Source organism: Malaya genurostris, chromosome 2, assembly GCF_030247185.1.
Source record: "Malaya genurostris strain Urasoe2022 chromosome 2, Malgen_1.1, whole genome shotgun sequence".
In the NCBI taxonomy this organism is placed as follows: domain Eukaryota; kingdom Metazoa; phylum Arthropoda; class Insecta; order Diptera; family Culicidae; genus Malaya; species Malaya genurostris.
This window is the reverse complement of record NC_080571.1, coordinates 105,813,975-105,827,401: the sequence shown is the minus strand read 5'-3', so window position 1 is coordinate 105,827,401 and position 13,427 is coordinate 105,813,975. Positions and strand designations below refer to the sequence as shown.

General features: G+C 38.1%; 1 protein-coding gene across 1 annotated transcript; it reads right to left on the bottom strand.

Annotated features, from left to right (window-relative positions):
- Positions 1-10,816: 10,816 nt before the first annotated feature.
- On the bottom strand, positions 10,817-12,863 carry LOC131430522 (probable splicing factor, arginine/serine-rich 7). Its single transcript, XM_058595575.1, has 3 exons — positions 12,740-12,863; positions 12,186-12,663; positions 10,817-12,097 (listed from the first exon to the last, which is right to left on the bottom strand). The coding sequence occupies exons 2-3, from the start codon at positions 12,585-12,587 to the stop codon at positions 10,943-10,945; spliced, it is 1,557 nt and encodes a 518-aa protein (XP_058451558.1). The 5' UTR covers positions 12,588-12,663; positions 12,740-12,863; the 3' UTR covers positions 10,817-10,942.
- Between the last annotated feature and the right edge of the window lie 564 nt (positions 12,864-13,427).

Genomic DNA, 13,427 nt, shown 5'->3' with positions numbered 1-13,427 from the left:
CAATTCGCGGGCAACTATTTGACACCCGTCTTCTTTTCCGAGCACCAACCGTGTAAATAAATACATGAAAAAGAACGGGTGTGTAATGTCAGAGACATAATTGGATGTCGTGAATACGAATAAAACTGACACGATTCCTTTACACTTTCGAATTCGAGTTGATAGTTGATTTGCATATTACATTGAAAGAAACTATCAAGATGCTGTACAGGATTCATTTCTGCCTTTTAGAAGGACCTAATTGAGGAATTCTCTACGGTCGAATTGATAGTTGATCGTATTGCGTGAATTGCGAAACTTTCCCCCTTTTCACTACTAAAATTTTCAACGATTTTTGACGTCGAATTCTTCACGATATTTAGCACAGTTCGGAACATTTTTCTCGAACGATTTTCGCACAGCGAAAAGTGCACGAAGCAAATCCAATTATTTTGGATTTTGAATAAACTGATGATTTCTACCTTCGATTTGCAAAGAAGTAATCTTGATAGTTCTTAAGATAACATTTAGAGCCATTAGAACGGCTGATTTTATATAATGTTGTCCACTTTTCGTTTCTTGTTTTCTTTCTCTCTAATGCAAACCACCCGCAGCTGATGCAATCGTTCTTGCTTGAATTGAAACTAGCTTTGCGTACAAACCGACATATCCACTCGCAGTGCCAAATGATGCCAAACTGAATCAATTTTTCTTAAGAGGCTTCTTTTTACGTGATTTCGTTTGTAGCTTTTTCACAAATGGGCGGTTCCAACGGCCACACATATAGGCACTTATAGAATTTTGACGTCGATTATCTCATTTCGGATTTGCATATTTCATTGAAAGATACTATCAAGATGCTGTAGAGGATTCATTTCTGCCTTTTACAAGGACCAAATTGTGGAATTCTCTACGATTGAATTGATAGTTGATCGATTGTGTGAATTGCGAAACTTTCCCCCTTTTCACTACTAAAATGTTCAACGATTTTTGACGTCGAATATCTCATTTCGGATTTGCATATTTCATTGAAAGAAACTATCAAGGTGCTGTACAGGAATCATTTCTGCCTTGTAGAAGGACCAAATTGTAAAATTCTCTACGATATTTAGCACAGTTGGGAACATTTTTCTCGAACGATTTTCGCACAGCGAAAAGTGCACGAAGGAAATTAAATTATTTTGGATTTTCACTACACTGATGATTCCTACCTTCGAAATTCAAAGAAGTTATCTTGATAGTTCTTTAGATAACATTTAGAGCCATTAGAATGGCTGATTTTATATAATGTTGTCCACTTTCCGTTCGGTTATCTCAATCTTTTCAAAATATTATCCTAAATTCCTGATCATATTTTTGATGAAATAGTGAAAGAATTATGTTGCCGCCATTAATACAAGTCGAGATATTCACGATCCATATGGCTAATTTTGAAAAGGCGCTCCATAGTAAAGTAAGTCGTATTCACAACAAAAAAACCGTTTCATTTTTCAATTTTCAGCGCAAAACATTGACACCGATCGAGTGTAATCAGTGAAAAATAATTTCAATTTCTTGTGTACCTCATTTGTAATTTGTCTTTTTTTCTAAGTGCATGCCCCTTCGGTGCATTCAACATCTGAATCTCCTTGTGCATAGAAAAAACTTATTACGGTGTAAACATCACTGCTAGAGAAAGTAAAGACTATCAAAATTATCGCAAATATTGTTTACTGTACGCACAGATAAGCAAATGACTACTAAATCAAAACAATACCTGAAATAGCTGCTCAAGAAATGTAAATATTTAAATTTGTAATACTTTGCGACATCTATGATATCACATCTTTGTATGGCCACAACTACCGTGTGTGGTTTTTGACTTACTTTTAACAAGAAACCAACTAAAACATGTACTGTTCCTATCGCATTACATCTGCTAGTTTGAGCTGGTGCTTGAAGAGTAAGTGTAGTAAGTGTCCAACGCTTTTTGCGCATCTATTCTTATTCCGATGACATCAATGACCCTAAGAAATTACCGATTCTGATGAAAACATTAAATTGTTAGTTTCTAAAAAGTTATAAATAAACGAGAGTCGTTTTCAGAGTCAAAGGTATAATATAAGCAATAATATGTAATCAGTCAGAAACTACACAACGAAAAAGTCACGCTAACAAATATTGCTTCCAAACACACTCCCTATTTTCAGGTTGAAATTTTATACATGCACTGTTGCCAATGTGTTCCCGTCTACTCGTAGCATAGGTTGTAAGAAAACCAAAACACAAATAGGACGACGAACATATCAGGTCTTGGGGTACAGGTTTTATCGATGAACCAAGTAATTTGTTATCTTGAGCGTTATCCGGAAGATACGTTTTGGTATTGATTAGCAACATGATAACTTACAATGTAGAATGATTAAAATTTGGCAAAGAATGTTTTTTTTTAACTAGCACCCCATACCTTACTCAGGGATCGATTATCAATAAGTCGTAATTAAGTCTCAGTTGAAAAAAAAACACAACTATTACGCTGACAGCAACTAAATACACAATGAATCACGGTTTGATTATAATTTGGAGAAAAAAAATATAATTTTACAGTAGGGCTATAATTTACAAAATCAATCTGATTAAATGAATAAAGAAAGCTAAAGAATAAAGCTTGTGTTTGAGCTGCAATAAATATCTTATTTTTTTAGATTCTAGATTAATAGATTCCAATGCGCAGAAATAGGTAAGAGATAAATGAATTCATAAAGAAATGTTTATCACGATCACTGATCACTATTGTAGAAAGAGAAATTTCCATGGATCATCGGTTCGTTATGGTCCAAAATCCAGTTTGAGCAAGTTTTTTTTAATATAATCACGAGGAAATTCTATACTTCAATTGTTGGTGTTTTTATGGATCATTCTGACCGTAGTGTTGGATTGTATTTGTGATATATGGAATGTCTTGATATCTTAGATCATGTAAATTCGGAAAATCATGAAAATTTAGATTTTTTTCGAAAAAAAAATCATTTAAATAGACGACTTGGTTTTCTTCTGCGGATATAAAATAACGTTCAGGTTGGAAACAGTTCCATCTAAATTCTCTGCACGAGCGACCTGCTTATTATTATCGACAGGGAAGTTAGTTTTCTTCACGTGAGTCGATTTTTCTTGCTTGATTCTTTACTTTCTTTCGTATGCTCACTTCTTATATACTCACACTTTTGCTTCATCTGTCTAATTAAACTAGGCATCAGGTATGTAGCAAACCTGAAAGTATGTAAACGATAATTATTATATCTCTGACTTCTCTAAGTCGTCATTCGCACAACAACGTCTCGGAGCTTTTCATGATCTTGGAAACCACGGCCACTGTTCATCGCTCCTGACTAGCAATTCGTGCGACGTCATCAACATTATCGAAACCATATGATTTTACTACTACTCATGACTGCCTTTGTTGTTGTTTCTGTCTCTATTTCTTTCTCGTTTTCTATCCCACTTTATCCACTGCGACTCATAATTTCAAGCCCCTTGCTATGTTGACGATCATAAACAAAGTGCAAATGTGAGGGGGAATAATCGTCATCGTCCACCCCATTGTTGTTAATGGCCCTGTCTGAAGAAATCATGCATGGGTTTGTTTTGGTTTGATTTTGGCTGTTTCCACCCGTATCTGCGCAGTTAAAAATTTTAATGCCACTGCTTGTTGGGATCGAAACCTATTTCAACACTGAAAACATAAATAGAATTCGGAGTAAGAAACACGATACGACTTACCGTTCTTGTTTGTCTTATGTCCTAATTCACATTCTTACAGGACAGACAATTCTAATCTATTTCCAACGACTGTCTAAAGAGAGCCGAGGCCCAGAAGTTATGCACTGGAACAAAGGCATATCCTGGCTGAAAACTTATACATTTTCTGTTTAAATTTCCTGTTCTGCAACCCTTCAAAATTTAAACTATCTTTTGAGATGGTCATTTTAGCCAACGTTACGAAATTTATTAGAATGATAGTCGTAAGTTTTTCATAAAGTTATAATATTCGAAACAAAGCGAAAAAATGAGTGAGAAGAAAAAACACTTCGGACATCCTAATTAAAAAGTTGTATGGCTATTGTACCAATAAAACACTCCCCTGAAGAAGATATTGCTAAATCTTAACTAAAGTAAATTAAACCCGAAAGTTTCATGCATAACCACCATCAGTAACCATTAATTCTCATAACGGTGAAGAAATACTCGCTGTAGGGGAGAGTGTTCGGTTACCGACAATAAAGTGCATTTTCCTTGACTTTGACGATTTGTTTGGAGTCGCCATTGCGAACAAAACCAGAAAACCGAAGTTTTTACTTATATGACGGATGTATTGAAGCTGTCAATTTGTCCACGTGTTGCATATCACCTGAGATGCCAGCTAAACAATAAGTTTAGCTAGCAAAAACAAAACGATCGCGCCATCTTTCAAAAGTCTGTAAATTCGGAACAATCGAAGTCTTCATACGATGGAAAAGGCTTGCAAGTGAACAACGAAATTTGATAATTTACAGACAAATTTGCCGATTTATTTGCCGGGGGGGTTTTGGGGTCGTCCTTGTGCGTGTATGTAACAAAAATATGCACTCACTTTTCTCAGAGATGGCTGAACCGATTTTCACAAACAAAGATTCAAATGAAAGGTCTCATAGTCCCATAGCCTGCTCATGAATTCCATTCCGATCCAAATTCCGGTTCTGGAGATTTAGGATGATATGTACCAAAAAATGAAAAACATTTGCACTTACTTTTTTCAGAGATGGCTGAACGGATTTTCACAAATTAAGATTCAAATAAATGGTATTATGGTCCCATAGTTTGCTATTGTATTTCATTTGAATGTGACTTCCGGCTCCGGAGTTATATATGTGAAAATTTGAGAAAAGGTATACGCTAATTATCTCTGGAACAACTCAACCGATTTTCGCAAACTAAGATTCAAATGAAAGGTCTTACAATATCCTGAAAATTTGTAGAACATTTTATCTGGATCCGAATTCCGGTTCCGGAACTAAAGCGTTATAAGTGGAAAATTACCAATTTTATTAGTATTTTCCCACGAACGATGGTGAAAAACAGGTACAAATCCCATAAAACTGTCTGATACATTCTTCAAGTTTGCAGAGCTTGTTAGTTTGTGGACATGAAAACAATTCGGCACTACTGGTCCCCTCTTTTCCAATTCCGATAGCACCGAAAGTGAAGAAGAAAAATTCCTAAAACTAAATTCACTCCGATTTCTCTGCTATGCTTGAATTGATTTTCACAAATCTTGATTTGAATTAAAATTCATACTGTCTTTAAAGCTGTGGTGAAATTTCATCCGGATCCGACTTCCGGTTCTGCAGTTACAGAAAAAAAAAGATTTGTGATCAAACAAAAAAAAAGATTTGTGATCAAACAACTCGTAGATCTTGCACCACGATAATGCACCGTCACACAACACCATCGTTATCCGTGAACCTTTGGCTAAAAACGAAACGAATACCATTTAGCAACCACCGAATCTACCTGATTTGTCTCCCTGAGACTTTTTTCTATTCGGTCAACTCAAAAAACAGCTCCGTGGAACGCGTTTCAGCACACGAGATGGGATTATGGAAAAATCTCAGATGGTTCTGATGGCCATACCGAAAATTGCATATAAAAAATGTTTCGAGGATTGGATCAAGCGCTGGCATTAGTGTGTTGCAGTCGATTCAGAGTACTTTTAAGGGGACAATATAAATTTTGCTAAATAATCTTATATTTTTAATTTTTCTGAATAAATTCCGGGAACTTTTTAATCAAGGCAGTATAGTGTTGCGAATCCTATTCTGTAGCAGTTCGTTCATTTTCTCTACTATACACAGCTTGGATAAAGTCAGAATCCGTGGAAATATCAGGATTATATGAACAAATCAACGTAGCAAGAAATCCTGCTTTCTAATTGTACCGCCCTGCAGCAGCTCTTATGGATTCGTTTTCCAGATTTGATATCCCGAGAAACGTCGTGCACATGAAATTTACACTTTTCGGATGTTTCGTTATTCTGAAAACAAGCGAAAACGGTCTCAAGACACTGATCGAAAAAAAGTGATGTGACCCAACCCCGACTACGTGAGTGGCCCAACCTAGACAACAAGCGTTTTTTCTAATCGCGAAACACAACATCCGAACAGGTTAAAGAAATAATATTTTCTCTTGAAAAACTTGTTAATGGTTAACCACATAATGAAAATATATACTTACTTTGGAGGTGTCATCATTTTAGTCCAAGCTTCGAGCTGTTTTTCTCGGTTATTCCAAAACTTTTAGGACTGCCAAAAACAAGACGCAAAACTTTCATTGAGAATAATACTTCCATGATATAACTGGGGATGCTGGTTTTGCGAGCAAAAAAAGGTCGTTCAATCTGGTTTAACACTATGGAACCAAACACAAAAACTGAAAATCGGTATTTATCTGTATAAAAATTGAATTATTGGTATTTTAAAAGAGCATATCTGTATTACTGTATTGAGTACAAAAATCTGTATCTGTAGTCATTCAGGGTGCGCAGTGCTGCTTTTTTGGCGCGCATGAATTTGACATTTCTCTGCCCTACTTCTATGTACGAGATTCGATGCGGACTCGCCTGAGAGCACCAGGCTCGCAAAAAAGGATGTTGCCAATGATTTGTTCGGGAAATGTCAGAGCTGGATATCTTGTTAACATGATGTCTTTGACTAGTTGCAACTAGTTGACAGTGGTATAAACCTGGTTCAGGGCCAACGAAATCATTCGTGGCACCAGCTCTAGCCTACTCATCAGCCCATTTTCAGTAATACCAGAAATCAGAATGGCCGGGTACCCATAAGAAGTAAACAAAATATATGATTACTCTTGCCACCCATCTGACACCGGTATGTGAGCACCAGCCATTTGAAAGTATACCGATTACGTCGAGCCCCTCGCGTTTCGAGCCCCAAACATTGCGATGTTTTGATATTCATCGCGACTTTCAAATTGTGAAAATTATCTCCTCTTGATGTCCCAAAACACTGTCTGCTGTATTTTAGGTAAACCGACCAGTTATTGTGAGAGAGTCGACCCAAAATTTACTAATTTTCGTGCACTAAACAAGGTAAACGCGTAAAACAAAAGTATTACTGTTTGTTTGTTTACGTTGCAATCAGCTGATTTTGAAGTTCCGATTTTGATCTCATCAAGATGGCGTCGTGACAGGGGGCCGACTCTTGCGATTCACAAGAGACATCACAGTAACAATGCGGTGGTAAAAAAGGGTACTAATACAGTACAAATTTTGTTATATACATAAATATGATTACTTTTCCAATCAGTACACTGAATCGAACAACCCCAAATATATAAAACATTGCTGCATATGCACTGTACGAAAAAAATAAGCTGTGAATACTTTATGCTGTATCTTGTACTAATTCGTGAAAGAATACATTGTTATATAAAAAATTCTTTTGATATAAGTGTATTTTCAATCTTTGCGAAACTCGAAATGTAAACGCAGAATGAAACGAATTCATTTTAATGATAATTCCAGAATTTCGCCAACATTTCCGAATTAGGTACTACGATATCTTGATTTCACCAATCAATCCACACATCAAAAACATATGAAATTTACAGCTGACAGAAATCCACATATGACACAATTCATAGGAACGTAGTTCGTAAAATAACTGAATTTTGTAGTAATGATTCAAATATGTGTCAAACACAGCCAACTTTTAAAGCAGAAGTGTAAATTTACATGTTTCAGCACTTAAAAATATATCAGAATGCATTAAATATGTGTTAGATCAGCTGTATAAATGAGTTAATTTTGACACTCGAATATGTCGATCACAGAAGACGTAAATTTACTCGATTTTTTCTAGGTGTGCAGTTGTGTTCAGGTTTACTATGATGACTTCCCGATTTCAATGATATAAATGTTACACCACATGGTGTAACTGTAATGTCTTTTTCGATTTGTATTGGATTCCCTGGAGTGATCAATATAGATACATTGAAGATATGAGATGGAAATAGTAGCTCAGATGAAATAGGGAGCCGTTACCCTATTTGTTTGGTAAAACCCAAGTTAAGTTACCTTTACAATAATTTTCTCTGCGTGATAGGACAATTTGCCATTCCCAGGACTGATCGTCTAGAACGGGGGTTCACAAAGTGTTCGATATAGACCTCCTGGGATCGATATCCTTTTTGCGGGGGTCAACGTAAACTGACTGTGGGGATCGACGAGGTCTAGAAATCGACCCCCTATTGTTTGATATACGTTGTTATTTAAAATGTTAACGCTAAAAAAATTGTGTTTTTTTACCATCCGCAGAAATTGGTAAGTACAGGGTGATTTTTTAAGAGGTTGAGAACTTTTTTAAACAATAAAACGCATAAAATTTGCAAAATCTCATCGGTTCTTTATTTTAAACGTTAGATTGGTACATGACATTTACTTTTTGAAGATAATTTCATTTAAATGTTGACCGCGGCTGCGTCTTAGGTGGTCCATTCGGAAAGTCCGCTTTTTTATCGACAAATTTTGTTCAGCGATGAGGCTCATTTCTGGTTGAATGGCTACGTAAATAAGCAAAATTGCCGCATTTGGAGTGAAGAGCAACCAGAAGCCGTTCAAGAACTGCCCATGCATCCCGAAAAATGCACTGTTTGGTGTGGTTTGTACGCTGGTGGAATCATTGGACCGTATTTTTTCAAAGATGCTGTTGGACGCAACGTTACAGTGAATGGCGATCGCTATCGTTCGATGCTAACAAACTTTTTGTTGCCAAAAATGGAAGAACTGAACTTGGTTGACATGTGGTTTCAACAAGATGGCGCTACATGCCACACAGCTCGCGATTCTATGGCCATTTTGAGGGAAAACTTCGGAGAACAATTCATCTCAAGAAATGGACCGGTAAGTTGGCCACCAAGATCATGCGATTTGACGCCTTTAGACTATTTTTTGTGGGGCTACGTCAAGTCTAAAGTCTACAGAAATAAGCCTGTAACTATTCCAGCTTTGGAAGACAACATTTCCGAAGAAATTCGGGCTATTCCGGCCGAAATGCTCGAAAAAGTTGCCCAAAATTGGACTTTCCGAATGGACCACCTAAGACGCAGCCGCGGTCAACATTTAAATGAAATTATCTTCAAAAAGTAAATGTCATGTACCAATCTAACGTTTAAAAAAAAGAACCGATGAGATTTTGCAAATTTTATGCGTTTTATTGTTTAAAAAAGTTCTCAAGCTCTTAAAAAATCACCCTATATTTTACATCTATATTTAAACAGCAAGCAATTGAATTTTCATAGGAATCTGTTGATGGGGTTCTGAGGCCTAAGTTAATTTCAGTAAAGGAGTCCATAACCCAAAATAGTTTGGGAACCCCTGGTCTAGAAATACTCTGGTAGGTCGGATAAGTTTAAGCTCAAGTGAAAGGTTTTTGAATAAAAAAACGAACTCATTCAAAATACAAAAATCTGTTTTAATCCACCTAGTTGTGTAATGATGCCTTTCTCATGTACATATAATATTGTGGTATTCTATTTGTACTTCCGGAACCGGATACCGGGAACCAGGATAGCCGGAATCGGTTTGTTTAGTTGCCTACTGAGAATGACTATCGATTTGTGTTGTTTTGAGACCAGTTTAGAAATTTTTTTACGTTTTTCGTTTCGCCGGTTTAAGTGACGGTGTACAATATTGAACACACTTTACCCTATAACTCCGGAACCGGAAGTCGGATCCGGATGAAATTCAGGAATTCCGTATGGGACCGGAAGACCTTTCATTTGAATCTACGCTTGTGGAAATCGGTCCAACCATCGCTGAGAAAAGTGAGTGAGATCTATTTTGGTATATATGACCACTATTTCCAGAACTTCCGGAACCGGATACCGGGAACCAGGATAGCCGGAATCGGTTTATTTAGTTGCCTATTGATAATGACTATCGATTTGTGTAGTTTTGAGACCAGTTTAGGAAATTTTTTACGTTTTTTGTTTCGCCGGTTTAAGTGACGGTTTACAATATTGAACACACTTTACCCTATAACTCCGGAACCGGAAGTCGGATATGGATCAAATTTAGGAATTCTGTATGGGACCACGAGACCTTTCATTTGAATCTAAGTTTGTCAAAATCGGTTCAGCCATCTCCGAGAAAACCTAGTGAGATTATTTGACACATGCATACACACACACACACACACACACACACACACACACACACACACACACACACACACACACACACACACACACACACACACACACACACACACACACACACACACACACACACACACACACACACACACACACACACACACACACACACACACACACACACACACACACACACACACACACACACAGACATTGCTCAGCTCGACGAACTAAGTCGAATGGTATATGACACTTGGCCCTACGGGCCAATTTTCACTAGTCGGTTTTTCAAGTGATTGCATAACCTTTCTATATGAGAAAGACAAAAACGAGGATATAATCAGATCCTACAAAACTCTTTACGTAGTTGCTTCCTAACTTGAACGATTTGTGCAGCTCTGCTTCTAATGAAGAAGGAAATGCCTAAAGTCAGAACACCTTAGAATGACTTGGTCCTAAACCAATCTGCAAGCCGAAAATTACTTTGTCTTCATTTTCGATTTTATACGGATTTAGATTTAGAAAATGTGGCGAAAAATTTAGGCAATTAGGCTATCTGCAGGCGGAAAAAAGTGTCTGATGTTTCACTCGTGAAAAACAAATCGTTATTGGATTTCTTTTATTTGTTCCAACGTATAAAAACAAGATCGTCATTTCATACCATACAGCAGGTCAATTAGGTAATTCTAAAGGTAATCTGATAGAAGAGTCATATCAATCATAATAAAAGCATCGTGGCATTTGAATGAGCCGATACACCATCGCTTCCCGGTACCTACGGCGAGTTAGAAATATCCATGTTATCCGACTTTTCCGTTGTCGGACTGGCCGTTTTTTCGCGCGAGTTTATCGGTGAAGAATTCTTCGTCCCGGTTGCGCTACTGCCACCGCCATTGCCCTCATCGTCCCCGCCACCAATGCGCTCTTCAGCATCATAATCCCGGCTAACGCTTTCCTCCAGAATCTTCTTCAAACGCTTGTCCGGTGAACGACTGCGTTTCTTCGATCCCCGCGTCGCGTCCTTCGAACGGCTGGATCGGCTACGAGAAGATGATCGCTTACGGCTACGCGAACGTGATCGCGAGCGGCGCCGTCGTTCTTCCTTGTTGCGATGAGATTTCTTACGTTCACGGCTGCGATCGCGACGTTCACGAGAACGGGAACGTTTGCGATTAGAACGAGAGCGAGAGCGGCGTCGATCACGTGAACGTGATCGGCTACGATGGCGAGAACGTGAGCGTTTGCGACGATCACGAGAACGAGAACGTTTTGACCGGGACCGAGAACGCTTACTTCTTGATGACGATCGTTTCGTGTGCTTTGAATGACTCCGAGATCGCTTGGAACGGCTGCGTGACCGTTTGCGAGATCGCGAGCGCTTAGAACGAGACTCCGAGCGCTTTCGCGAACGAGATCGGGAACGACGATCCTTTGAACGGGAATGCGAGCGAGATCGACGTCGACTTGCACTCTTATCCTTTGCCAACATTCCAATAACCGGATCAATTGCAGCCGAAATCATGTTATGAGCTTCCTTGACAATCGACATAGCTTCCTCGATTTCCTTCTGGGCAGCCTCGTTACTCTTCGCTTCCGGTTTCACGATAGGCTGCGTTGAATGATGAACATTTAACCGGTACCCACGGAAGTCCGAACCTTGCATTTTAAGTGCCGAAATAATACTCTTCTGATCGCAAAACTCAAGTAGGGCATAACGGGAACGATCATTCTCGGCACATCGTGCGTATTTTATTTCTCCAGCTACTTTAAAATGATCCATTAAATCTTCCAAGCGCCAGTCGGACTTTATATCCAGCACTAGAATCGTGCGACGTGTTTCTTCAATCTTTTTCGCATCAAAATTAACCGGAAGAGGAGGATACTCTGGGAGGTTATTTTCATCCAGTTTTGGATCAATAGTTTTCACAACCTGAAATCAATTAAAAAAAAAACGATTACAATTTAACTAGCAAATTTACATAACCATAATGCAAACGTATTTCATACGTTTCACTAACCTGATTGGGTACCATTCCGTCAATCCGATTCACAACCTCCGGTGGCAATTTACTCGGGGTATCGATGTTATGCAAACCTGGTACCAACGTTCCATTGGCAGCCATCTCCAACGCCTTGTACTCGTCGGGTATCATGCCACCCTGTACCGGAATAACAATGAGAGCTCGATCGATAAAGACCGTGTTGGTTAAATGCTGTGCCACTGCGACACAGCTGCTCTCGAAATATTTGACGTAGCAAATACGGGACACCACGGGGCAGGACACATCTCGGATCGTCGGATACAATCTGATCTCGTCAATTTTACCAACATGTCCGAACAAATTTTGCATCTGATCCTTGGTTGCCTGAGGTGCAATGTTGGTGATTTGCACAACCTTCGTACCGGATCCGCCAGCCATTGCGATGCGAAGGCGAAAATTTTCTGCCGTCTGCACTTTGCCGGGGAAATGCGTCTTCCTTAATTATTGTAATTACCTGATAAATAATGCACCAATTTTAATATTAATAAATTGTTGCTTTTAGAATCGTTAAGATATAACAATAAACATACTTCAAAGATGTTTTCGCACTTTTCTCGGCGAAAAGAAAGGAAAACGTTTCACAGCCGCACCAAAATGAAGCTCCTTTTGATGGAAAAATGTCAGCCGTTTGAGATTTTCTTACACGCACACATGTATCACACAAAAGAAATAAAAAACGGTGTTATATAAAGGTACCGGATTAAGCCCACCCGGCATTACACCAGCAAACGCAATTACGCCCACCATTGAAGCAGACTTGATATCATTTCTCGGTTAATTTTTCAAAAGGGCGTATAAGCAAGTGAGTTTTTCTTTGTTTACTTTCTCTTCTATTAATTACCAAGCGGTTTCCACGTTTATCACTCAACTCTTTGCATGAAATGATACCCGAAATTTTCGACTTTCAAACAGAATAGTGATATCAAAAAAAATCTTTTTAATCCCATCACAATATTCGAAAGAGAGAGAGAGTGATTAAAGAGAAACTGTCACTTGCTTATACCCCCTTTTGAAAAATTAACCGAGAATTTTTCATTCAGTTATGTTGCTGCAGTAATATATGTTAATTTTAATGAAATCGTTTTCTAAACGACAATTATATCATAACAATACGTTATCGGCAAATATCGTTACAGAAACCGAACATTATAGCGGCCCTTACACGAGCATTAAAAATGTAAGTTTTAATGTAACTAAGTAATGATGTATTTCAAATTT